The following is a 27,829-nucleotide window of genomic DNA, read 5'->3' as shown; positions in this document are numbered from 1 at the left end:
CTGGAGACTCTAGCTGGGGAAGCTGGGCAAGAGAATGAAGTAAAAGACATTTAGATTGGAAAGAAAGATGTAACACTCTCTCTATTCACAGATTATGCAATCTGGTATAGAGAAGATTCTAAGGCGTGCCCTAGAAATTATCAGGACTAGTAAATGAGTTTAGTGAGGTTGCAAGACACAAGATTAATACAGAAATACCTCGGAGATATTGTGGGTTTGGTTCCAGATCACCACAATTAAGCAAAGAGTGTGATAAAGCAAATCATATGAATTTTTTTGTTTCTCAGTGTATATAAAAGTTATATTTACACTGTCTATTAAGTGTGCAATAACATTATGTCTAAAAAACAATATACATACATTAATAAAATATTTTTATTTTAAAATTCTAAAAAAATGCTAACCATCATCTGAGCCTTCAGCAAGTCATAATCTTTTTGCTGGTGGAGGGTTTGAAATATTGTGGGAATTACCAAAATGTGATGTGGAGAGATACAACATGAACAAATACTGTTGGAAAAATGGTGCCAGTAAGCTTGCTTGACTCAGGGTTGCTACAGACCTTCAATTTATAAAACACGCAGTATCTGGGAAGCAAAATAAGGCAAAGCACTATAAAACAAAATATGCTTGTACACAAATATCAATTGTATTTCTATATGCTAGCAATGAACAATTCAAAAAGGAAATTAAGGAAACAATTGCATTTACAATAGCATGAAAGAATGAGATACTTAGAAATAGACTTAACAAGAGAAGCGCAAAACTTATATTCTGAAACCCACAAAATATTGTTTTAAAATTAGAGAAAACCTAAATAAACAGAAAGACAGCTCATGTTCATGAATTGGAACACAGTGTTATTAAGAAGGCTGTATTCCCCAGATAGATTCAACAAAATCCCCATCAAAATTCCAGCTGGTTTCATTGAATAAATTGCCAAGCTGATCCTAAAATTCATTTAGAAATGCAAGTGACCCAGAATGGCCAGGACAATCCTGACAAAGAACAAAGTTGGAGCACCTAGATTTCTTGATTTCAAAACTTAATAAAAAGCGACAGCAATCAAGACAGTATGGTACTGACTTAAAGTAGATCTAAAAGTCATTGGAATAGAATTGACCATACATCTATGGTCAACCAATTTTCGACAAGGATACCAAGACCATTCAATGACGAAAGGATAGTCTTTCAAAAAATAATGCTGGGATAACTGAATAGACACATGCAAATGAATGATGTTGGACCCCTACTTCACACCGTATATATATAAAATTAACTCAGAATGGAGCAAAGATCTTACTGTAAGAGCTAAAATTAGAATACTTTTAGAAGTAAACATAAACTAAATCTTTGTGACCTTGAAGTAGCTAATGCAACCAAAGAAAAAACAGCTGTTGGACTTTATCAAAATTAAAAACTTTTATATGTTAAAAGCACCATCAAAAAAGTTGAAAAGCAACCCACAGAATGGGAGAAGATATTTGCAAAACGTATATCTGATCAGGGACTTGTATCCTATATATAGAACACTATTATATGTGAAGAATTCTTAAAGCTCAATAATAAAAAGAAAAATAAGCCAATTAAAAATGGGCAAAGGGTCCAAATAGATATTTCTCCAAAGAAGATATATAAATGGCCACATGAAAAGATGCTCCACCTCATTAGTTATCAGGAAAATACAAATCAAAACCTCAGTGAGAACACTTTGCACCCACTTGGATGTTTATAATCAAATATGATTTGTGGAAATAACAAATGCTGGTGAAGATGTGGAGCAGTTAGAGCCCTCACACACTGCCAGGGGGAAGGTCAAATGGTGCAGGTGTTTTGGAAAACAGTTTGGCACTTCCTGAAGTATATAGAATTACCATGTGATTCAGAAATTCCATTTCTAGGCATATATCCAAGACAAATGAAAACATACATCCACATAAAAACTTGACCATGAATGTTCATAGCAACACTATTCCTAATAGCCAGAAATAGAAACAACTCAAATGTCCATCAACTGATGAATGGATAAATACAATATAATCTATTAGTACAATAGGATTATGCTTTGGGTCACAAATAAGAATGAAGTACTGACATGCTACAGCGTGGATAAGCCTTGAAAACATTCCGCTAAGTGATAGAAGGCAGCCAGACATATTTTATGACTCCATTTACATGAAATGTCTAGAATAGACGGATCTATAGAGACTGAAAGTGGATTAGTGGTTGTCTAGGGCTGAGGGAGGGGCTTGGGAGGAAATGACTGTGAAAGCAAATGAGCGCAGGGTTTCTTTCTGCGGTCATGAAAACATTCTAAAAATGATGGTGGTGATGGTTGCGTATCTCTGTGAATATACTAAAAAAACCCTCCTTAAAGTAGGTGAGTTGTATGGTATGTAAATTACAGCTCCATGAAGCCATCAATAAAAAAAGAAAGAAAGAAAAATAAACACAGCGTGTTTAGATTAGTGAGTTGATGACCTGTATAGAATGGCTGCTCAGGTCCTCCTCAGTCACTTGGCAGAATTCAGACAGCTTTTAATGAATTTCCACTTGGCCCTGGTGGGGCAAGAACACTCTAGCAAAGTATAACTGAAGTGTGTAGAAGTTTGTCTCAGAAATATTTTTTCGGATAAATGGAGTTTGAAAAATCTGCTTACTTACTACCTGACCTGCTCTGTCAGGTTTTGTGGCTGAGCTATTCATGTGCATAATAACGATCAATTCTCTTCAATGGGAAAAGTTTGAGGGCTGCTGGATTTGGACAAAAAGGGAAGAGGGGAGACATTGAAAACTGCTGATGGAAAATGGATCTCACCCAAAGGACCTCCAAGGGGGTTTTGCAATTGGCACTGGCCCACATCTGCAGGCCTTGCCTCTATGAACGGAAACTACGTACAGTAACTTAATACCTGAGGTCTTCCTTTGAGCTTATTTTGATAACTGAAAAAGTTAATAAGACCCTATTTAGTCTTCTGTGAAATTTCCTCTACAGAAGGCTCCCCTCGCCTGCCAGCCTGCTTCTTTTGCAGTAATTTATTTAAAGCTTTTGCTGTTTCACCTTAAGTTTTCCAGAGCCAGTGAAAAACGGAAGTAAACACTCTGATTTTTTGCATCTCATCGTTTCAAGTTATTTTTGCCCTCTGTGGTTTTATTGCCTGGAGGCAGAAAACTCTTTGAGATTTTTAAGCCATAAAGGATGAAATATTAATTTGATTTGATTTTTGAATCCCTTTCACAGCCCAGCTTGGTATCTGATTTTATGTATTATTTCAGCCAGAGCTTTGCAGAAACCTGAAATGAAAAGTGGGGTTGTTTTGTCTGTTGAGTGTACCTTTTTATTACCTTTCCTCCAGTGCTCTCAAGGCCTTGAATCCCTGAGATTGGGGTTTTCATATTTCTCTCCCACCGCACGGTGTTTGCCGGGTTTGGCAGAGTTGAAGAGAGCATTACTGTGGTTGAATGAGACCCGTTTGCCCTTGTGGGAGTTCAGCTTGAGCTTTGTTTGCTGTCTCCATGCTGAGGTGACTAAGGAGGCTATGGTTTTGAGAAGTGGGTAATTCCTTGGAAAGCTTTGTTAATCATCTTAGCAGCGCCATGATAGACATTTCCGAGCATGCTCTGTTGATGAGCAGCGGGTGGTCCCATCTGAGCCACACTGTGGCCATCATGGGGTCTTTGCCACAGGATGCTGTGGCCCGACAGATCTGCTTCGGGCACTGTGTCCTCTAACGAAAGCTGGAGAGGGGCAGCAGAATTCCTAAAAGAACCCCTGTAGATCCTTCCCCTCAACCTATAGGCTTCTCTCCAGGTGCTGGTAGAGAAGCCTACCAGGCTGTCCATTGAACACACAGGGGCTGCCTCTCCTAATCCAATCAATCGGGGCATGGATCAACACATTGCTGCCTCTCCTTTACAATCTGACTCGACGTTGTGCTATGAAATGTTACGGATTCAAAGAAATAGTCTGATCTCTGTCTTAGAGCAGCCACTGAATTATAAAAAAAAAAAAAAAGATACTATAAATTAATTCTTATTTAGACCTCGTTTTTAGTTTGGGAAGGGATTTCTGAGATTTTTTGCAAGGGTGATATTGAGATATGTATATGAAAGAGAAAGAGTTATATTATGTTTTTGTGACTTTTTTGGATGTACATATAGGTTGTGAAAATGTGTACTTGCTAGACTGTCTATTCTCAGATAAAATTTAAATTCTCGTTTAAAATTTGCTAGCTTCAAGGTTTGAACTTGAAAAATATTCTCTTCTATTCCCCTCTGACAGTAATTGTTACTTCTTTCCTATAAGAAAATATTTGCACGGTAAAGTGGAAGCTTAAAAAGGGGTAAAATAATTAGCCTTGGGTGACAGGAAAACATTTTTGTATGATAAGGTTAGAAGCATAGTTTTTGGAAAAGCTAAATACATTTGTTAATCAGATGAAAACAAGTTAAATAGATTTCCCTGCTCTGTCACTTGTTTGACGATTCCTCGGACCTGTGATGTGGAAAGAAGCTATATTCCTATATACTCCTTAACTGTAAGGTACCCCATGATTTTGAGTTACTATGAAAGCAGCAATGCTTCTAATTAGGCTATGACGCAGGGTAGAGATACTATTGATTGTAAGCCACATTCTGATTTCACAGCAACTCAAAATCCATATTATTTTGAGAATTAAATGAAATACTATACATACAGTTAGTTATCACCGTATTGGGCATATAGCCAACATGAGTGTGTGTGTGTGTGTGTGTGTGTGTGTGTGTGTGTGTGTGTGTATGGAAAGAGAGAGAAGGGGGAGAGAGGGAAAGAAAAAAGAGAGAGAATGGGAATGAGAATGCATTGTACTTCCTTCTTTTCCAGATGCTCACCACCCCCCTCTTTCTCCTCCCCTCCCCTGTGTCCGGCCACCTTCCCCCAAGACAGCAGCAGAACCCGGAAGTCATAATGGCTTATAATGATGTTTTGTATTGATTCGTAGTCTTAGGTTTGCCAACCATCTATTTTTCAACTTAACTAAAGAAAATTCTGGATACACAAAATTCTGAAATACACAGAAAGAGTCAGTGAATTTAGAGAAAAGAGCATGCGGACATCTAAGGTTCTGAGATTCAGACTCTGCTAACTTAATTCAGACATGCTGCACCACTGTGACCTCACAGTAGAAAAGAGGTGTCTGAGGGCTGCTGACCTTCCATGCTTTTGTCACCCATCGTGGCTTGGCGGTAAAGCTTTTGCTAATAATGCCCAAATCAGAATTTTGGTAACAGTGAGATTTTTCAGGCATCAGCCTGGATATTTAGTGCCTGCCAGTTTTAGCAAGTTATGTTAGTTCCAAATTAGATCTTAGATTTCCTGTTTGTAAAACAAGATACAGCCTGTTTCAAGGAATAGTTGAAAATGAAAAAGAATAAGTCATTTGAAGATTTTATGTAATAAATTCTAAGTAACAAAATTAGTTTATTCATCCATACGTTCACCAGGCCTTGGTAAGTGCCAGAAAGGTGTGAAGATAATAAAGATATTATTATCTTTATTATCATGCACAGGAAGCTTACAGTCAAGTAGGAAAGAGGGAAGTCAACCAAATAGGTGGTGGCTGGCTGGCCTCGTGACAGCGTTTGGCACTGGGCACTGCGAAAGCAAATCGTGGTTCTTAACAACAGCAAAAGCAGTGCAATTCCAGCTCCCTGAGCCCAAAACATTCTTGATGGTGAGTGGGTCTCCAAGTTTTGTCCTCCTCTTTTCCAGCTCAAGGTTTTCTTGTGATCTAAATGCTGCTTTAAGCTTAGGCATACAGACAGTGTCCACAAACTGACAAAAATTAAGAAAGGGAAAAATTCCACCAGTAGCTTTAATATTTGGTAATTCACTGAATATCATTTTTCATAAAAACCTTTTGACTCTGTCCAGCCATGCTTTAGAAGGGCAAGTGGTATTGTGACCCAGAGGAAAAACTTGAAAATTGAATGTCACGGGGTTGTGCTTGAAATAAGAGAAAGAAAGGAAATCGGACAATTAACACATCAATTTGCTTGGATAAATGAGTAGATAAAGGAGATCCTGGGGTTGAGCAGTAGGATGTTCACAGACGTCTTATGCACAGAGCAGGGTCCTCTTTTGTCAATACTTAATGCAGTGATGAGTTCTTTACATTCAGATATATACACACAGTAGCTGAAAAGCTAACAGAGGTTAATGTGTTTAAGAAGACATAGTAAAAATAAAAAGAAGACATAGTAGCTAGATATCAAACAAAGGCTTACATATTAAAGAACACACACAGGTTTATGTTGGACCATTTAAGTAGTAGCTTAAATTCAGTTCTATAGGTTAAATAGCATATGGACATTTGCCTAATTATAATTCCAATATACTTGTGCAAATTTTAAACTCATTAATAGTAGGCAGATAATAAGGACGTTCATACTTGTGATGCTCTCTGACGTTTATTGAGGGTGTGCCATGGGTGAGACACTGTTTTATCACCTCATAGGTCTTAAGTCATTTAGTCCTAACAACCTATGAGGAAGAAACTATTCTGAACCACATTTTACAGATGAGAAAAATCCAGGGCCTGGAATGTTCAGAACTTGCCTGGGGACAGACAGCTTGTAGGCGTCAGAGCAGAGATTCAAACTTAGGGAATCTGTACGGCCCCACGCTCTTACCTGGAACTGTCTCAGACATCTGCAGTTGCATTGACCTCCATCCTCTACCACCTGTGCCTTAGGCTGGGCCCCAGGCATGGTCCAGGTACCCATCTCTCCACGCTGCTCTGTCCTTGCTCTCCCCATCAGTCAGACACACGTCCTTGGGTGCAGTTGATGCCTTTTCCCCACTGTCTTGTCCCCTGCCCTCCCTGGGTCTTGGCCAGTAGAGGATGCCAGGAACAGAAACTCAGGGCAGCAGAACTGTCTGGCTGGGGCTGGGAGAGGGGCTGGATCAGGAGCAGAGGCTCAGAGGTGGGAGGCTGAAGGAGGGTTGCTTGGGGTCAGGGGACACTGGGAAGGGCAGGAAAGCACCAACCAAGGAGGTGAATGAATTTGAGCTCAGACAGGGCTAGCAGCAGGATGGCCGCGGGGTGGTGGGTGGAGGAGCTGACCCCCAGCCCATCCGTGCTCTCCACAAGCTAACTGAAGCTGGGTTCTGCAGAGCCAGGGGCTTTGAGAAGGGAACGTAAGAAGATTCTGCTGTCTCCCTATCCCTGCCTCACCCTCCACTCAGCACCAAATCTTCCCTAATTCCATACGCCTGCAGTTCCCACAATGAAACATGTGGGTCTCTGACTCAAGCTGGAGATCTGAGCGTTGTACTGATCAGCATGAACGAGTAGCCAGAATCTTTCTGTTTTGATCGTGCTGTGACATGGAGATGACGGGGACATCGGGGGAAAATTTTAATAGATCTTCACTGTGTTTGATGTAACCTCATATTTGCTAATGACAGATTTTCTGTTTTTAGAGTTGAATACTAATTAGGATGTAGAGTCAAATACATTAATGCCGCTTTTAAATGATGATTCAGCTGTGAGTGTGGAGATCCTGGGGTCAAGCACCGTCACTATAATTACACAAACTGTTGAATTGAAATAGGAATTTTATTAGTGGACCATTTTCACTCTAAAGGTAAAGCTTTGCCTATTTATTCATACAGGTGGGATGTGTACGGTTCCTTAATGAGGAGGGTACTTTCTTAACCAGCTTATCTAAGCCTAGAGCTCTGGTCAGCTTCCCTAAAACATTCCAGGTACCGGTTGGTTCTAAGAGGCAGCTGCGGTGCTGAGGACCATGCGCTGGGCTGGGGATCAGAGGCCTCAATTTTCCTTCTGTCTCTCCCTCCTTTGTGTCCACTGTGGGGCCAGTCACTTCCTTGTCTGTAAAAGGGCCATTACTGGTTTTGTAAAATCAGGACCGTGGTGAAGATTACAAGATGAATACTGTTTTTCCCCCGCTAGCAACCCAGGCAAAACTCAGACTTAGATTAATCTAACGCTCCGTCTCTGCTCCTTCACTTGGGTCGTTGAACACGCAGGAACAAATCATCCGAGCGTGCACATCAATGCAGCTGCAGACTCTGGAATTTAATATCATCTGGACCCACAGTTCTCTCTGTTTGCAAAGCCTCTTGCATATTCTAATTTAATGCTCCCTTGGCTTTTCTACGATGATTATTCCAACCTCTGGCTGTATTTAAAGTTCTCCATTTCCCTTCTCTCTGGGAGTTAGTTTTGTTTTCAATTATTCAGAAAAGAACAGAAACAAAACCCAAAGATATAGATACAGATATACATATACATATACATATATATATATATATATATATATATATATACACACACACACATGCATACACACACACACACACACACACACACACACACACACACACACAGAGAGAATCTACAGCATGTTATCAATTCTTGAGGTGGAAAAAAAGCATAGAAAAAAGACTGGAGTGAAATATACCAGAATGTAAGCTGGCGGTTTGTGTTTCTCTGTGTTTTTCAAGTGTTCTATTACAATGTGTATTGCATGATGTTTTCAAAATAACAATAACAACAAAACAGAAAAACTACCATTTGAGGCACCACCACCCACCCATTGATGTATCCCCCACACCCACCCCTCCCGAATCTTATTCCCAGCCCAGATGCAGGCATCTCTCCTCCCTCTCCAGGGCTAGTGTGATCATCTGTGCTATTAATTCCATATTCTCTTGACTTCTCAAGGATCTTGCCTTGGCACATTCAACCACTCATTCCTTTTTAGCCCCCCTTTTGTGAGCATATAAATATGGTTAAATCCCCTCCATACTATTAGCAAACAGACTCCCAAAGCTCCAGATCTACCTTAGTCCCACTCTAATTCTAGACCCACACCCATTTTTTCCTTTTCTAGTCTGTTGTAGAAAGAGTCTGAATTCCAGTCTCTTAATCCCCATGGCTGATGGTTCAACCCATGGCAGTCTGACTTCTAGCTTCACAACGCCCTGAACATTGCTCTTGGCAAGCTCTCCAGTGATGGAGTCATCTCCTTTCTGTCTTCATCTGACTCTGCTCTTCTGATTTCAGTCTTATTGGAACGTCCTGTCTATGCCATGAATTCCACCACCGGCTGTAAGTGCCCCAGACCTGGTCTTCCTGGGCTTGGGGCCCAGAGACAGCTGTGTGAGGCCTGGCTCCCTGATGGGACCACAGGCCCGTCACACTCGGTGCGTCTGCCATGGCATTTGTGAGCTGCTTCTGGATCCCTCCCGCCTTCTGGGTTTCTCCCCTCCTCCTCCCAGCTCATGAACTGTGCTATCAGGGTAGAGCTTGACCACGGCTCACATGTTCCTTTGTAGTTACCCTCCTGACCACATCTCTGACTCTAGTTTTGACTCCATCTAGCTGTCTTCCATCTCACCACCGGCAACGATCATTGTCACACCCACCTCCTGTCCTCTCAGACCCTGGCTCAGATTCTTCCAGGCCTCCCATTGCCCAGAGGTACGACCTGGGCAACTCTCCCTGATCCTTCATGGTCTCACTCTGCCTTGTGTCTCTTGCCCATGTCCCCCAGGGGCTTGCATTCCACACTTCCAGTGCTTTGAGCTACTCTGAATCTTCAATTCTGTTATCTCATGCCTCTTTGCACGGATTCCCATTGTGCAGGATATCTCTCTGTGCTGGTGCACTGGACAGATTCTGCTTCATTATTTGAGTGTCAGCTCAAATACTGCCTCTTCTATGAAGTCCTCCCTGATTTCTCCCAGGGAAGACTTAGGTGCTTCTTTCCCTGTATTCTCCCTGCCCTTGGTATAACTGTCTCATTAGACTCTAATTTGTTTTGTTTGTTTCTCTTTTAGATTGTCAGGTTCATGGGGCAGGCAATGTGACTATTTCTTTTGCTTTTTTCTTTTTTATTGTCAAATATAATGTATACAGAAGTGCATTAATCAAAACTTAGAGATAATAAGTAATCATAAATTGAACACTGTGTAACTGTTACTCAGGTCATGGGATGGAGTATTTTCAGCCCTCCAGGAGCCCCCTGTACCCTTTCCTGATCCCACCCATCCTCCGACTATCTTGACTTTGTGGTAATTACTTCCTGGGTTTTCTTCATAGTTGCACTACCTGTATATTCATTTCTAAACAACTCATTTAGTTTCACCTGTTTTTGAACTTTATACAGATACTGTCAGGTCATGTTTTCTGTTGTGTTTTGCATCCTTCATCCGACATTGGGTTCATATGTAATTACGTCTCTTAATTTTTATTACTGTATTGTGGCATCTCATTACGTGACTTTACTGCTCATTACGTGACTTTACTGCATGTAATGCATCTATTAATAGACGTTTGGTTTGTTTCTATTTGGGGCTGTTGTGGTGCTTTGGGGATCTTGTACATTTCCGGTGGTCCCTACATGCATGAGTTTCTTCAGGGTGTGGATCTGGGGATGGAATTGCCTGTCACAGGGCATGTATCTCTTCAGCTCTACCAGGTGATGCCAAACTGTCTTTCAAAGCTCTTGCCACAATTTACATCCCATCAGCCGTGTGGAGAGTGCCCCTTGCTCTGTATCTTTGCCAGTATGTGGTCTTGTCAGACTTTTCAGTTTTTACCGACATCATTGGCATGGAGCCGTATTTCAGCGTGGCTTGAATCTGTATTCCCTCATCGTAAGGAGGCTGAGCCCCTTTCTGTCTCAATGGATCAGCTGCATTTCCTCATGAGCGAAGGGCCATTTAAGATTTGCTCGCTTTCTGCTTGTCTTCATTTTATGACTTTGTAAGTGTTTTCACATTCTGGATGTGAGTCCTTTGTTGGTTGTATGGGTTGAAAATAAATTATACCGTAAAATCACAAACATTGAAGATTTATTAATTACAGTATTTAAAAAATTCTTTACCTTAGTGCTAATAAGTAAGTAGTAACAGAATAATTAGAAAACGAATGAGTTTGCGTTGCTTCATATTAACCCCGTCCTTTCTTTCTTCTCTCCAGGTGTTATCATTGTCCCCAGTGCTGGCGTTGGGATTGTCCTGGGAGGCTACATCATAAAAAAATTGAAACTTGGTGCAAGAGAGTCTGCAAAACTAGCAATGATCTGCAGTGGTGTGTCTTTACTGTGCTTTTCAACCCTGTTTATTGTTGGATGTGAAAGTATTAATCTAGGGGGCATAAACATCCCTTACACGACGGGGTAAGTATCTTGGAAGTGCTTCATCTCATCCTGATCATGATTTAAGTGCAAAGCCCTGCGGTGTTTGGATCCCAGGGTCCGGCTTGTGCTCATCCCTCCCTGTGGGGCTGCACCCTTGGGGTCTCTCCTTTGACTATGTCCCTTTTGACCCTCACAGAGTGTACACTTGGATTACTGCACGTGAGGAGGACACGCTTGTTGGCATAATGGAAACTGTTCTTTTTCTTTAGTGTACTGTTTTGAATAGATGATACATTCGCATAGTTTCAAAACAAAATTCAATGGAAAATATGGTGTAACCTAAGTCCCCCACCCCACTTCTCCCCAAAAATGAACCAGGTAACCACTTTAATTCAGTTCTTGTATCTCCTGCCAAGGCTTCTGTATACAAGAAACAATGAATAATGGATTTTCAATGTTCCCTGTTTTATATCCAAAAGATAGCAGCATTCCATACCTACTTTACTGAGCTTTTTTTTTTTTTAAGTGTAACAATATAGGTTGGAGATCTTTCTGTCATCATCATCATCATCATCATCATCTTAATATTTAGAGCATAGCTAAGCCTTATATTAACACTACTGCATGCCAAGCATTCTTCTAAATGCTATACATACATTAACTCATTAATCCTTACAACAGCCCTATCAGGTAGGTACTATTATTATCCTGATTTTACTGATGGCAAAACTGAGATACAGATCACACATATCAGATCTTAGTTACAGACTAGGTGGCTTAGAAAGAACAGAAATTTATTTCTTGTAGTTTGGGAGGCTGGGAAGTCCACGGTCACGGTGCCAGCAGATTCGGTGTCTTGTGAGAGCCTGCTTCCTGGTTCATCTGCTGTGTCCTCACAAGGTGGAGAGGGTGAGGCATCCCGCTAGGGTCCTTCTTCTAAAGGCTCTGATCCCATTCCTGAGGGCTCCACCCTGATGACCTAATCACCTCCCAAGGGTTCCACCTCCGAGTACCGTCACGTTGGGGATTAGCTTTCAACATACGAATTTTTCAGGGACCCAAACATTTAGTCTGTTGCAGTAGTTAATGACTATAGAAGGTCGCAGGAAAGGGTTACACCAGAAACATGTGTAAACTCCCGGCTCTCCTGGCACACAGGAAGTGCCCAGTGATGGTTAGCATTGCTATTAGTCATCACTGATACATTAAGAATAATTTCGATTTCTATCAAATTGTTTTTTATTATAACTGGAAAACATAAATAGAATTTTAAAAGTTAGTAGGAGTGGGGTAGGATATAGCTTAAGTGGTGGAACACACGCCTAGCATGCGTGAGGTCTTGGGTTCAATCCCCAGTACCTCCGTTAAAAAAATAATTAAATAAACAAACCTAATTACCTCTTTCCTCCAATAAAATAAAATAAAATAAAATAGAGCAAGTGTTAAAAATAAACAAGTATGAAAAAGCCAGTAGTCTCCTGACGAACCCTGCTTCCCAGGGGTAATAATTTAAAATCCTTTGTAGTTATTTCTTCTAGTATTGACCTCTAGATAAATGAACCAAGTTGGGATCGTATTTATGACTTCCCGTCTCGGTAAACGAGGAGTTCAGCATTTGCTTCACAAGTTGTGCTCAAATCCTTTTTTGATGTTCGCAGTTTATGATTATGAGGTGCTTCAGGTGCTCCTGTCTCTCGGCTCGGGCCATGTTGGGGTGGCTTTAGGGTAGGAAGCGTGGCTGCTGGTCTTCTAGAGCTGGGGGGTGGTGGCCGGAAGGGGCCTGGGTCCCACTGTTCATTTTGCAGACTTTAACTTAATCCTCCGTCATCATTCTAAAACAATGCTTCTTGCATGCATGAATGGATGGATGCATGAATGTTTTGGCCCAGGACTTTGTTCATTCATCGTATTTGACCCTCTTGGGACCCTTTTAATTTAACACACACACACACACACACACACACATTTTTTTACCCCAGGGAAACTTTCTTCTCCTATAGCTTTACTCATTCTTTCCTCTTCATTATCCCTGTCTTCTTGAGAACACCTGTTACTCAGACGTTGGAATTTATACACAGGTGGCTTGTGTGTTTAATTTGTTCTCTCATTTTTCATACATCCTTTGCCATGAGAAGAGATTTTTCTAAACCTGATTTTTTATTCTTTATGTAAATTTAAAATTTTGAGAATGATTTTTTTTTTCTTTGCTGTATTCTGAGTGTCCCCTTTTCCTGACACCATGATGTTGTTTTCTTGGGAGTAATGTCTTCTAGATCTTTCTGTGCATATAATTCAAATTTTGTTTTTACTTTGTTTCTGTGCCTCACATTTTATCATCTGAGTTTAAGGGTCGATTTTTCTGTCTGTTCACTCTGGGTTTTACAGGTTGACGATTCTCAGTCTAGCATCTTTCAGGTTATGTGTCCCTCCCCACCCCCCATACAAGAATGAGGGAGTTTTATTCTGAGTTGTCAACATCTAAGGTAGACGCTTAGCTTTTAAAATTCTTTTCAATTCCTTTTTCCCTCTCTCTTTTAAAAATTATTTATTTATTTTTATTATTATTATTTTTTTTTCGGGGGGAGAGGTCATCAGGTTTATTTATTTATTACTAGTTTTTTTTTTCTTTTTTTATCGGAGGTACTGGGGATTGAATCCACGACCTCCTGCGTGCTAAGCGTGCGCTCTACCGCTTGAGCTGTACCCTCCCCCACTCCAGTTTCTTTAGGGAAGAGCTTTCTGACGAATTTCGGGGCTCTGAATTGGGGATGGAAGTGGGTGGATAGAGAATGGAAGGGTCCACCGGGACAGCCTTCTCTTGCTCTGGTCTCCCGTGAGCCCCGTGACTCTCAGCTTCCCGCTCACTTTTGCCCCCGCTGCGCCTGCTGAGCTCGAGCTCCGCGCCTCGTCGGGGCCCCGGGGGGCGGGCTGCGCTGCTCCGCTGCTCCGCTGCTCCGAGGCGGCCTCTGCTCGTTCGCTTTCGCCCTTGCCTGCCCACTTGCCATTTTCACGGGGTTTGGTGTCACTCGTGCCCTTTCTTTTTTCTAGCTTTATTCCTTTTACTCATACTCGCGTTTATTTTAAGTGTATTCTCAGAAGGGCTGTGTTGACTGAAAAAAATGCACAACCTAAAAGTTCAGAGTTATGTTTTATTTGGCAGACTTTGTGAGGACTTCAAGCCCAGGAGACAGCCTCTCAGATCGCTCTGAGGGACTGCTCTGAAGAGGCGGGGGAGGAGCCAGGATATATAGGGGGTTTTTCAACAAACACCAGGTAGTCGGAGCATCAAGAGATTACTGTTAAATAAGGAAAACCAGACATCTCTCACGTCAATGCGTGTAGCGCTTTTCTGTGTGTGAGAAGACACGAGGGTCTGGGCTCATTGAAATCGTTCTTTTGAAGTGCACTTTACCTCTCTGGGGCCAGGATCCTGTTCCTTCCCATCATGAGTCCCCTCAGGGGACGCCGTTGGGGGCGGCTGCAGAGACTGAAGGCTTGATGGTAGGGCCTCCGGTTTCCATCCTGAGTCCCCTCAGGGCTCAGCACGGGGTGGGGGGGGGGGTGGCTTGCTGGTTGCAACAGCCCGTGTTGACTGATTCGGCAGGCAATGTTTTTTTATTCACAGATGGAAGGCAGACTCAGTGTCTTACCTGCTTTTAAATTTCAAGTCCCCTTCAGACTTCTCAAGCTTTTGCTTAACACTGCATCAGTCTTGCCAACCCTGAATCAACTGATTCTGGACTCCCCAGCACTACTGGGAAAAAATTATATAATTGTGCTCATTGGCTCCATTACAGATTTATGAGTTCCAACCTTAGCAGGCCCTCATCTTTGCTGAGCAGTCCATTTACTTGGCCGTAGTCAGCTTCCCTTCCTATGCCTTGTATTGGTTGTTCCATTAAAAAAAAAAAGATACCTTTCTTCAAGTTTTTTTTTTCAGATGTTACACTAGTCTTGTTTTTCTTGTGGGACAACCTAGTATTCCTCATCAGTGAGAAAACAGAGATCCCCAAAGAATTCCTTGGACTTTTCTTCCCTCTCCCCTCAAGCTCCTTTGTTGAAGATGGTATTATTTTCAAAAGCAAGTACTAGCACCCTCTTTGTCTAGCTGTGTGACCTTGCAAAAAATTATCTAGTGTCGTTGACTTTTGGTTTCCTCATGTACAAGATGGCAGGAGTGTCAGTCACACCTGGTCACAGGCATAGTTAAAGTAAAACACATGTGGTTGGAAAAATTAAAATATGGCAGAAAGGTGAAAAATGAAAAGTCAGTTTCTCCTTCCTCGGTCTTCAACCTCCAGTTTGAAGAATTCAGGTATTAGAGGCAAATGTTTAGAGCTTTGACTTTGAGGATTCCCTGATGGATGGCTTCTGACACTCCCTAACACAGAGTCTAGCACTTCGTGTGTGCTGAAAAAAGTGAGTTTCTTTTTTCTACTCCCTTCCCTTCTAGATCCTGCAAAGCAACTCTTTTTTTCTTTTTAAAAAGATTAATATCTGGCGTCTACCTCTGCGCTGGGTTGTTACTTAGTGATGCTGAAACTAGTAAGGACTTGATGTGAATGACGATTGTAATGATCTAAAATCCATGATTTATGGTACACTTCTTTTCATTTAATTGTATTCCACAAAGAAAAAACTTGATTAGGAGTGCCGGAGGCTGCCAGAGGGATTCATTCATTCTAGTATTTGCAGCCAGATTTCACCGTTTATAAATTAGCAAAAGAAAACCCCAGTTTCCTTGGGAAATTCTCTAGCTCTCCAAATACTGCTAGGAAGATTGTCTAAAATTGAATTATGGGCAGCACTTTTGGGTGGTAGAGCTGCACAGGTTTGACCCTTTTAGAGTAGCAGTTACTATTGTGTGAAGAAAAATGGGGCCCCTTTTCTAAGCAGGGTATGGGGTACATGTCAGCCTCTCCTTGCTGCCTTGGCTGGGTGCTCTTGTGCAGTGCACAACCTGCTCATCAGTATATGGTTGGCCAGCCTAGTAAAAACTGTTGTTCAGCATGATTTTGAGACTTGCATGTGGGATTTTTTTTTTCACCTTTAAAGCTAGTAAAGAGAGAGATAAAGGGAGTAATAGTGAAGAGAGGAGTTTTTGTTAGACGCCTGTTTGGCTCAGGTATAGTGATTGGCACTTGGGTATACCTTTTATATACAATGCTTACATCACTCTGCTGTATGTGTTATTAGCCACATGTTTCAGTTAAAGAAACTGAGGCTTAGAGAGTAAGTGATTTGCCCAAAGCCATCAGTTAATAAGGAGTGGAACTGACTGAAGCCCAGATTATCTATTTTAGAGTGTGTGTTCTTTTTGAGAGCTACACTGTGGTCCTGTTTTATGTGTTGTATTTCATATAAGCACACATCTAAGTGCACGCACCACCTCCTTGCTTAGAAAGCTGTAGAGAGTGCATCCATCTCTTCCAGTAGTGCACTGGTATTTGGCCTTGCCACATGTTAGCCGTGTGAGTATGGGCAAATGATGTAACCTTCCTGAGCTTGGCTGCCACATCTTTAAGGTGAGGACACTGATGGTATCTATCTTGTTGAATTGCTGCGAAGATTGAATAAGGTTCTTGGCAAATTCCTTGACCTCTCAGTGCCTCAATTTCCTCATCATTGAGGTGGGTTAATAATAGTACTGATCCCTTAGAGTTATAGAGAGGATAACATGGGATCAAACCCGCAAATGGTAAGCAAGTGTTAAATCACTACTGAATGCTATTTTTCTCATTTTAAATATGAGGAGAAAGAGATTCAGAGGGATCAAATAGCTTGCTTAATGTCATGCAGCTAGAAAATGATCGAGCTAGGATTGGAACCCAGGTTTCTCTGACTTTGCGTGCAATACTTTTGATTATTAACTTGTCTCAAAAGGAGACAAGAAACACAGAGAAGGAAGCACAATATGTAAGCCGATTCCATTTATTAAAGCTTATGTGAGAAGCTCCGGGTTCACCAGCATGGTGAATTTTCCGACGTGCAGGGAGTTAATGACTAACCCATCTTTAAGTCACTCAGGAGACACCTTAGTGCCTAGAATGGGGTTGGGATGTTTTAGGAAGATACACTTCTCCTGTTGAGCCAAAGTGGAGTCACAGTTTCTTTTTGTAGAATGAACCTGATGTGTTAATAGTGATTCCCTTAGAAAGTTCAGATTTGATAGCCAAGATGTGGAGACAACCTAAATGTCCATCAACAGATGAATGGATAAAGAAAATGTCATTTATACGTATAATAGACTACTACTCAGCCTTAAACAGAAATTCTGTAATATGCGACAAAATGGATCAACCTTGAGAACGTTGTGCTAGGTGAAATAAACCAGTCACAGAAAGACGAATGTTGCGTGATTCCATTTATATGAAGAATCTAAAATAATTAAATTCATAGAGTCAAAGAGCAGAGTTGTGGTTGCCAGGGGCTGGGGGATGGGGGAAGTTTAGAGTGGGAACAACATTTCAGTAAACAAGATGAATAAGCTGTGGAGATCTGCTGTATAGCTTTGGGTCTATAGTCGGCAACACTGTGTTGTGCACTGAAAACTTTGTTGAGAGTAGATCTCATGGTAAGTGTTCTAACCACAATAAAATAAAATTAAAGAAAAAAAGAAATTCAGATTTGAGAATCTAATGATTTTTCATTCTGAGAGATCCTACGAAGTCTAGTTAATATCTTGGCCCATTTCCAACTCGAGTAATTACACCCCCAGCACCCATAGTTTCCCTGCAGTTTTAATTAAGAAATGTGTTTTGCTTCCCCTCTGTGTCTGCTGAACTGTATTTCACACAGGTGTGTCCTAATCATTTTGCAGCCAAAGGAGCCAGAATTTACCATGAAAATTGTAGCTTAAGCGACACTTTATATAAACACATTGTATACTGTGAGTTATTTGCTCTTCACCTTCAAATAATTTTTTCATATGGGGTTCAATCTGATGTCCATGTGCAGAATTTTTCAGCAGTATACTCAGTCTTGATAAATCATTTAATAATTCTGGCTGTATTATCTTTCATTTATCAAGTGTCATCTCTTTGAACTTAAAACTAAAATCTATTATATTCTCTTCTGGTTTTGAGACTTGAATTACTGGGGCAGATCTTTTCTGGGGATGATTTCTCGAGCTATGAAATGACAAAGAAACCTTCTCTCAGCTTTCTGGGTTCATCACTGACTCTTGGATGGAGGGGTCCACCAGTCCACAAGTCCAGAATCTTAGAGGTTGTGCTTTTCTCCTGAAGTTACTTCCCTTGTTATAGTTTTATTACCCCCATGGTACTAAGACTGTAGAAATTAAATACAGCCTGTTAATTCAGAGCTTTGCTGCAGTTTCCCAAAGGTACATCTCATCCTCTTGTCCCCACTCCTGAACTTGCCATCCTGACACTGTTTAGTTAGTACTGTACCATCAGCCCTTGGGCAACTAGCCTTTCTGGCCAGATTGTTCCTAAACTCCCTAATTAAATCATTCATCTCTTCTATGTTTCGCAGACAGTTTAACCTACTGAAGTTTTTTTCCTATTGTTTAATTTTTTTTGATGCCATTCAAGACTTTTAGTTCATCATAGATATTACTAATTTTAAAGGAAATTCCTGAAAAGTAGAGGAAAAACAGTTTACTTTAAGGAGCTTAGGTATGTGTGTTTTTGGATTATGTTGGCTATTTTTATTAATTGGCTTACAGTTCGTTTCTAGCTATAAGTATATGATTCAGTCTATTTTTGGCTCTAGTTGGGAGATGCAAACAAAATTTGTTTTGCTTTATTTTAGGAATACCGAGGGGATGTAAGAAAAGTTTCTTTCCAATAAGTTTTACATTTTGTAACTGATACCTAAACAAATCAGAGGAACTCTGTAAAAATGTATAATGTCTATTTAAACATAATGAGCCTTGAACCTATGAATATTAGTAAGCTCAGGACCAAATTTGCCATTCGTAGCCTTGTATTAACACAGTCAATAGAAAATGTTCATCATCTAATGTTAGCAGGAAAAATAGAATTTAGGATTCTCTGTAAAGTCTTGACAACACTGTGTTATTAACGTTAATTTATATGCTATTGAAAAAAGACCCAAAGGAAAGAATATACTAAAAGCATAATGGTGGAAATTCTTGGGTAGCAGCATTATGTGTGAGTTCAATTTGATTTTTTGTCCTTTTTTGTATTTTCCAAATTTTCCACAATGAGTATGTATTATGTTAGTAATAAATAAAAGCATTTCAAAACATTGTACGAAGGATGCATCATTTTATTAAAATGATTCTGGATTTAAAGAGATGGTTTGTATAAGTTGGAGGTTATCATATATAAATTTCAAGTTCTGTCTGGTATGAATTCGTTGACTGCAAAGCCCAAAGAAGCTTTAACAGTAAGTGAATGGCTGGATGCAGCAGCCGTAACTTTCATGAGGGCAGTCCTCGGGTCAGCCTGAGCTGTCACCTGTGTCATCATGTTCTCCCCTGCATTGATTATGCTTTCTCTCTGCTCATGTCAGGAGGGGCACTGACAGCCATAGACTGTTAGGTTTGGCCCAGGGTCATACAGCTACTAAATGACGGGCCTGACACTGGACCCCCATCTTGTTGTTTTCCCACTACTCTCTGTAGGAGACTCAGAAAATGTCATCTTCCTTTTCAAAAGGAAAACCATCATGAAGGCCTTTTGTGCTCTTTGTGCTTGTGATTGTGTTACTTTTTCTCCTTCTTGCTTCTGCCCTGTGTAGAGAAAGAGAGCACACCGATGTCTTAGTGCCTCGGTGCTGGGAACACGCCGGACCCTGGATATCCATTTACTCATCTCATCCTCCCAACAACCGTGTGATGTAGACATTCTGATCTCTAGTTACAAATGTGAGGTCTCTCTAGGTTTTGTCCGTGGCCCTTGTGAATTGTAGATGTGGCCTTGAACTTGCTCTTTGATTCTGATGCTCAGGGATAGTGAAAGCTGGGTCCCAGGAAAGCTGCATTAGAGGAAAAAGAAGGAGCAGAATGAACACCCAGAGGATGCGTGCTGGAGAAAGCAAAACTATGGAGAGTTACACAGAGCTGGCCCCCTGCTGGAGGGCTCTAAGGGTCCACACTACGGAGAGAGATAACTAGGTTTAGGTCCTGCTCTGAGTCTTACTAGCTTTGTGAACTTTGACAGTACCTACCTTGTCCTCTCAAATATTCAGTTTCCTTATTTGAAAGTTGGAGGCACAGTCACAATAATTTTAGTTCTCATGAGGAATAAGTGAGGTAACACATAGAGATCTCAGAGCCCAAGTCCTGGAGTAAAAGTAGGACTCGGTCAATTTTAGTTCTAAGTGATAATGATGATTGTGATGATGATAATATTTATAAACCTGAAGCTGCACAGCTGTGTCTGGCCAAGGAAGGACTTTACTATAAAGCCAAGAACTTAAGTAGAATTGAAGAGAAACATTCTAATTGAAGTCTCCTTAAAGACAGATAAATTGGTAAAGATTTAAACAATTATGAGAAAGATACCATTTTTTTTTTAAGTTGACTAGTGTATTTTGCCTAAAAGGTTTTTTGTTGTCCGAGTCATATCCTCTTAATCCATGCGGCTTGAACATAAGATGAATGGACTCCTATCTGTCATATTTCTTAGCAGGGAGAGACTGAAGAGGAGCAAGAAAGAAGGCTAAGGTCTCCTCTTTGATTTGTGGAGGCCAGTGGGAGTGTGTCACATGGGGAAGCCCATCCCTTCTTTAGGTTTTGGGGTGGGGTGGTGTGACACAGTGTGTTTGTGTATGTGAGTGTGTGTGTGATTGGAGAGCAACTGTGTCCTTACATACCCAGCTGTGATGGCTCCACAGTAGGGATTTTTACTTATGTTAAGCCACCATCTGTTTTATTATTGTGTATTACTTCAAATAAACATCGATTCTTAAGCAATTGATTTAATGAAGATTAGACAGCAGATTTGCTCTTAATCCCTTTTTTGCTCATTTGGTCTCTCCGTGGCTGGTTTCCTTAAAGCCTCAAGGATTGTGGGGCATGTCATTACGCTGCTCACAGTTTCCTAGTCTTTAAAATTAGCTAGTTGTGCTGGTTAACCTCGGAGACCCCTTTCATCTCTCTAATTCTATAATTGCATGATTTTTATAGTGAGATGTTCTGTGTGACTCATGCTTGCAGCTTAGACCATGCAGTTAGAAGCCTTAGTTAGTGAAGCCTTGTTCCTCGCTTGGAATTAACACTTAACATTGACTCTGTGTGAACATGAGCTTCTATTTGCAAGGCTAACTTGTCAGAAATGTTTTCGTTTATTGGAAAGATGATGTCCTGTCCCTTTGCACAAGGACAGGTGTGTTCTACAGTGCTTGTGATTCTGTTCGAGTTTTCCGTATTATATTGTGATCTCATGTGAAAGCAGAACGCATCACGTTTGTCTGTGAATCCACGTCCGGGCGTCCTGAGGGAAGGCAAGTTGCCTCGTCCTTCCCTGGTCGTCTGAGTCAAACTAGTGCTGTGGTTCCTGATGGTCTTTGAAAAAATCACTTCCTTTTGATTTTCTGGAGTCTCATGTCTTTCTTTGATCATTTATCCCAGGGCAAGGAAGATTTTTGGTCAAAGGAGCCTGTGTTGACTACTGTGATGGATAGATTCCATGTTTATGCCTTCATAACAATATTATTAATTTGGCACAGAGAAGTATCTCCTCCATTTTACAGTTAAAGAAATTGAGACCCTGATTTGTTAAGACATAGAGCCAAGTGTCTATAGTAAGTAAGTAGTTGTATGAGGGTTAGAACTGCTGAGTCCAGATCCACAGCACCGAGATGGAGGGGAGAATTGAGGCATGCTAAACAATGTGCTACAAATGTACTGAATCTCTCGGACTGGAAAACTGAAACATTTCTCTTTATGTTTTGTTTCAAAGTCATGAACAGAATTATCTAGGATGCTACTTCATCGTACCATAGCTTTGATTTCACAGAGGTGTCTTTTCCTCAGTGGACACATTACTTAACATCAAGAACTGTCCTGTGAATTTCCTTTTCGCACGTGTGGCTCATGACCTGCTTCTTTTCTCTTAGACCTTCTCTGACCATGCCTCACAGGAATCTGACGGGAAGCTGCAATGTTAATTGTGGTTGTAAAATCCACGAGTATGAGCCAGTTTGTGGATCAGATGGAATTACATACTTTAACCCTTGTCTGGCTGGCTGTGTTAACAGTGGCAATATGAGCACTGGGGTGAGTATGTTTCACAAGTTCCTGTGCTGCCGTTAGATTTCATATGCAAACACTTGGCTTTAGTCTCCCTTTTTCAAGAAACTTCAAGTAGTCTACAGAATACCTTCTGACCAAAACCCAGAGGAAAGAAAATTATGCCATGCTATCATTTTACCCTCCTAGGGATGATTGGAGCATTTGAATGTAGTAATCTGATTCCACCTCAGCCCCCCTCTCTTCACATTTGGTGCCAGCCCAGCGAAACTTGATAAAGTTGAGTGCTGGATCTCTCCCTGGTCACCCTCACAGGGCCCTTGTGATGGACCTGAAGGTCAAGGTGACCACATTTGGTGCTGACAGAAGAGAATTGGAGAGCACCCACCCTGATCAGAGTCTGTGAAGATGGGCAGTGACAATTTTTCATAGACTGTCAGTTCAGACTTTCTTCCAGAGTAAAGATATTTCTGTCAGTTCAAGAATAGGCTATTTTGAGAATTCCCTTCCTCGCAAATTATAAATAGGCTGTAATACTGTGGGAGAAGTTTTTCATATTCTACTCTGTTCTTTATTGAGCCTGATTTCAGGCTTTGCATAAGAACGGATTGTAGGGGCTGCTTTAATGAAAAGGCTAAGGTGAGTTTGCTTGTTCTGTGCAGATGAGGAGATATTATTCCTTTGACTGTATATTTTGTGGATGTCATATTTGATTTCTGAGTTTTAAACTGTTGTGATAAACAGAATTCCTCTTGCTGGCTCCCCATTATATAATTGGTGTGACCGAATTGAAGGGGACAATGAGATCTGTTCTGCTCGGTAGCTAAGTCCTTCCCTGGGAGTGATCGAGTCCTCTGGGGCACAGCCCGCATTCTTAGAAGGAGGCCAGCAGCCCCTGGCACACAGGTGGCCAAACAGTGCCCCGTCTTCACATTTGTTCCTCCTGCCTCTCTTAGTGGCCCAGAGGTCACAATGACAGTGAGTTCAGCTGACGTCCACTCAGTAAAAGCCATGTCATAGGCAGGAAGGTTAACTGGCTGTTTCATTTGAAACACCTTTTCAGTCCATTGAATTAGCTGGTTTCAAATGAAACAGCCAATGATCTGTTATTGGCACTGAAGTCCTCACGGTTGCGGCGTGAATTCTCTGTATTTATTTAACAGATGTTTACTTTAGGCCTTGCACTGTGTTCAGGGTTGTGCTAGGCGCTCTGGGGAGCATAAATGAAAATAAGGCTTAGTTCCTATTTTTGAGGGACTTCGCTAATCAGAGAGCCCAAGAATTAAACAGCAGTTGAAAGGGCATATGGTTACAACCAAAAATGTGAATGGAGTAGAATTGAGCGTTGAGAGCTTCTTATCAAAGTTGAGGTTTAGACCATCTTGACCAGCAGGTTTTGACATTGTAAGAGGCACGCTTTGGATCCCTTACTGTTACCAATGAGGAAGATATTTTCATTGAAATATTCTGCATAGTTTTGAATGCTAGAATTATTTTAGAGCACTTTGACTTTATCTTAATATTCCTATGCTGAAGTTCGCCTTTGACTGGCATACAGCGGATCTTTGTTCCCCCTTAGATAAGGAATTACACAGAATGCACCTGTGTCCAAAGCCGGCAGGTGATCACTCCACCCACGGTGGGACAGCGCAGTCAGCTCCGCGTGGTTATTGTCAAGACGTATCTCAACGAGAACGGCTATGCTGTGTCCGGGAAGTGTAAACGGTCCTGCAATACCCTCATCCCATTCTTAGTTTTCCTTTTCATAGTGACCTTCATCACAGCGTGTGCCCAGCCATCCGCCATCATAGTAACACTCAGGTAAGCGTTCAGCTTCTAGCGTGGCTTCTACACTCAGAATGGCCAGAATTCACATCCTAGACTGGGGACTGATGTGGTAATGCGGTGGGGAGGGCAAAGTGAGATTGCACAGGGCAAAGTGCTCCTTTTCCTGGTGAACTTGAAAGAAGGGAGTTTTCCCATGTCGAGAAAGGGAGAGGACATTTGTAACATTTCCTACTCCAGAACTCTCTTTATTCAGATGAGTTCCATCCCAATTGTTTAGTGAAACTTCGTTTGGATGCCTTTGGCTCCTGAAGTCTCTCCCATAAGAGGTTCAATTTCAGGAGCCGAAAGCCATCCCCGTGTTAGCGACAAGCAGCCTGGCCCCGGGGGAGGCAGGAAGTTGTTTGGTGAAGTTGCTAAATCGTGCACACAGTGAGGAATATTATCTCCAGCCTTGCAGGGAGTTACTTCCTCCAGGAGCAGTGACCGCTTATGCTGGGCTTGCAGTTCAGAATGCTGATTTCATTAATTTCACTATCATATAAAATTTTGGAATTGAATCAAGGAAAGGGCAGACTGGGAAATGTAATTTTTGAGTTGTTCGTGCTGTGCTTTCTTTGCCATATTATATATCCCATTTGTGTTATTTTTGCTTATAAGAGAGAACGTGGAAGTTACCTTAATGGAAGTCCTGTTTAAAATGACACTAGCATATTCAGGTCAGAGTGTTCATATTTGAGGTAAAGGCTGCAGTGGGTGAAGGAAGGAAGGGGACAGCTTGGTGAAGAAAAGAGCATGCTCACAGCATCTTTAGGGGGACTGGGATGCAGTGCAGTGAAGGAGTGAGGGGTCTCAGTCTCTCTCCTCCCTTTTCTGTCCTCCCTGGCTCCTCAGTACCCCACAATGCTGGGCACCTGGTGGGAAGCACCTGCTGAGATGTCATTCTGAGCAGGCTGGTTGGGCTGCTCGTGTGCCAATTCTGCAGATTCTGGCTTCCCTTCTATGGGATGCTGAGTTAGACGATTCCCAGCCAGTTTGTTCCTTGACAGTAAGAAAACAGCACCTGAAAGTCTCCTGGGTTTACTCACTTGGTTCCTCCATCGCAGATGCTTATGTAGCAGCAGGGTCTGCAGCACTGGGGAAATGGCTTTGAGAAAATAAAGAAATTGGGGGAAACGATGACTGGTCCTTGGGAATTTTACATTATATACTGAGAACCCTCTGTGTATGGGATAGAAAGGATAAAGTACTTCAAATTAAAAAATGTGAGTCATTAATAATCTAATACTCTACATGAGCTATTAAATAACCCAGATAAAGGCTGCGCATTTTATAATGTTCAAACGTGGCCAGTCACCAGTTAGCTTCCAAATGAAAACTTAAGAAAAGGAGCCCTTTAATCTTTACTAATTACAAAATCAGTAGACTGCAATCTTCCTGCCATGGGGGAATTACTTGGAGCATAAGTTTTATGAAAAGAAGAAAAAACGAAGTGGCTGGGAGGAATTCATTCTTTTTCTAACTTTTGACTTGTTTCCTATACATTTTGGGGCTTTTTTTTTTTCACTTTAAAAAAATTTTAATTATTATTGAAGTATTGAGACCATTTAAAAAATTTTTTTTTCTCTATACTTTTCCTTGAGAAATTACGGGAGTAACTTTCAGTGTGCACACCTACCGTTCTAAAAAGTGCAGGCAGAGAAAAAGAACAGCCGTCGTTAGGATAAAATGCCGTATATATATTTTAATGGAACTGGTTTTGCAAGCTCAGCCAGAGTCACTTCTGTTCCTTCAGCTCTGAATCTTTGTCCCTGCACCGTTACTGACACAGAAACAAGTAGACTTAATCGGAGTTTCTTTGGCGTCTTCACTGGGAAGACCTTTATTCACTGATTTAGCCATAAGCAGTCTTGCTCGGCTGTTGTTAGTAAATTCTAGCAAATTAGCCATTTGGGCCCAACAGCATCTCTTTTGTCCCTAGTCCTACAACTAAGCAGTCTTGTTTGACATTCATTTTCTTCAGATCACTATTTTAAAATGTTTCTTTCTTCCTCTTTATCTTAGGTCTGTAAAAGATGAGGAGAGACCTTTTGCCCTGGGAATGCAGTTTGTTTTATTGCGAACACTTGGTATGTTCCTGAATTTCCAAGAGTGCCTCTTAGTTCCTCTTTGCTGGTGGCAAATTTTCACTGCCCTTTAAAAATGGCAAGTCAAGTCATTTGTTACCGTTAGTAGTAGCTAGGATTTTACAGGTTAGTGGTGGGGGCGCAACTTCCTCATTTTCTGGTTTGGTCTAAAAGCTGACCAATTCTGTCACAGATGAAACAAAACAAAACTGACTTTAGATCTGTTTCTTTCTCACTGTGAGCATAAACTTGGGCTAAATTCCCCAGAGTTCTGTATAGTAAGAAATATTCGACCAAGCAAGTGTTATGGACATATGATCCAGGCTCTTTTTGTCCCTTTTATAATGTGAAAGTGATGGGAATTGGTGCTCATTTGGTGTGTGTGAAAATTTCAATTCCTTACTTTTTTCCAGTAATTTTATTGGACTAGGTAAAGAGGATAATATCAAGTTTTCTGAGGGGAAGAAATAAAAAATCCTAAAAAGAAAAAAGATTTCCAAATTATATATGGGGACTATGCTTTACTCATTAATAAGAGAAGCTCATCAGCACTGTGTCAGTGTGGGAAGTCACAGTTTATTTGGACATGAAAGATGCCATTCTAATTTTTACAAACACTGCATTACCTGTGGTGTCTTGGGGCACGACGGACACAGCATGTGAAGTGGTCCATTCCCTTGATCAGTTTCAGTATATTTTTATATGGATCCCTCATCATCAATCATATTTTTTCTTTCTTAAGTGGCAGTCTGTCATTTTCTTCAGCTGTTTATTTCCCCCAGTAGTCAGTATCATTGTCAAAAAAATGTTTACTTTTTGATTCAAATTGTTTATTTCAGTTTTGAAGGAGGAAACACTTTAAAATGGTACCATCAGACCCTTGGAAACATGAATCCTTTCTGGAATTCTCATTTTGTCTAAATGTTGTGGTTGATGGCTCAGACCAAGAGCAAGGACTTGTCACTGACCATCAAAGGCTTCCAGTTGCATTGAACTGGGTGCCTTATTTTTTGGTGCCATTAACACTTTGAAAGTACCATTTGGCAAAGAATACTGGTTCAATGAAATCCTGGCATAATTTGATATATAGTTAAGAAGTTTGACTTCTACTTCTCATTGAAAACAAACAAGTTATTTTTCAAAGAAGGAAATTTGCTTAGCAAAGGGGTAACTGAAGAGGAAAAGAAAAAAATACTTCCTCCTTTTTGCTTGGCCTATCTGTGATGCCAGGGCGTTGGGTGATTTGATATGGATCTGGAGGTAAAGGTGAGTCAGCAGAAGGATGCCACAGCATGAGGAAAAATGAAGGAACAGACATATCAGGCATTTACCATTTAATTCAGCCTTACCTTAAGTTCCATTGATTGTGAAAAAGTATAGCTAGGCCAACCAGCCAATTTCTCCAAGTTCCAAAGCAAAAAGAAAATTTTAAGTATTTTTTTTTATAATGTTAAATTAAAAAAAATTAAAACATAGTTGACATACAATATTATGTTAGTTTCTGGTGTACTACATAACGATCTGACATTTGCATACATTATGTAATGATCGCTGTGAAAAGTCTAGTAACCATCTGTCC

The 27,829-nt window shown here is 41.0% G+C and overlaps 1 protein-coding gene across 2 annotated transcripts in view; it reads left to right on the top strand.

The window, feature by feature from the left end:
- The window catches only part of SLCO5A1 (solute carrier organic anion transporter family member 5A1), a 108,065-nt gene that overhangs the window by 73,536 nt on the left and 6,700 nt on the right, over positions 1 to 27,829 (top strand). For both annotated transcript variants that reach the window (XM_006193729.3, XM_032469905.1), the window contains 4 exons: positions 10,995 to 11,193; positions 22,207 to 22,366; positions 23,919 to 24,160; positions 26,189 to 26,253. In XM_006193729.3, coding sequence (XP_006193791.1) covers positions 10,995 to 11,193; positions 22,207 to 22,366; positions 23,919 to 24,160; positions 26,189 to 26,253 — 666 coding nt within the window. The remainder of the gene's footprint in view (positions 1 to 10,994; positions 11,194 to 22,206; positions 22,367 to 23,918; positions 24,161 to 26,188; positions 26,254 to 27,829) is intronic.

This window comes from Camelus ferus, chromosome 29 (assembly GCF_009834535.1).
Source record: "Camelus ferus isolate YT-003-E chromosome 29, BCGSAC_Cfer_1.0, whole genome shotgun sequence".
NCBI classification, from domain to species: domain Eukaryota; kingdom Metazoa; phylum Chordata; class Mammalia; order Artiodactyla; family Camelidae; genus Camelus; species Camelus ferus.
The sequence above is the reverse complement of the archived record's forward strand: the minus strand, read 5'-3'. Positions and strand labels throughout refer to the sequence as shown.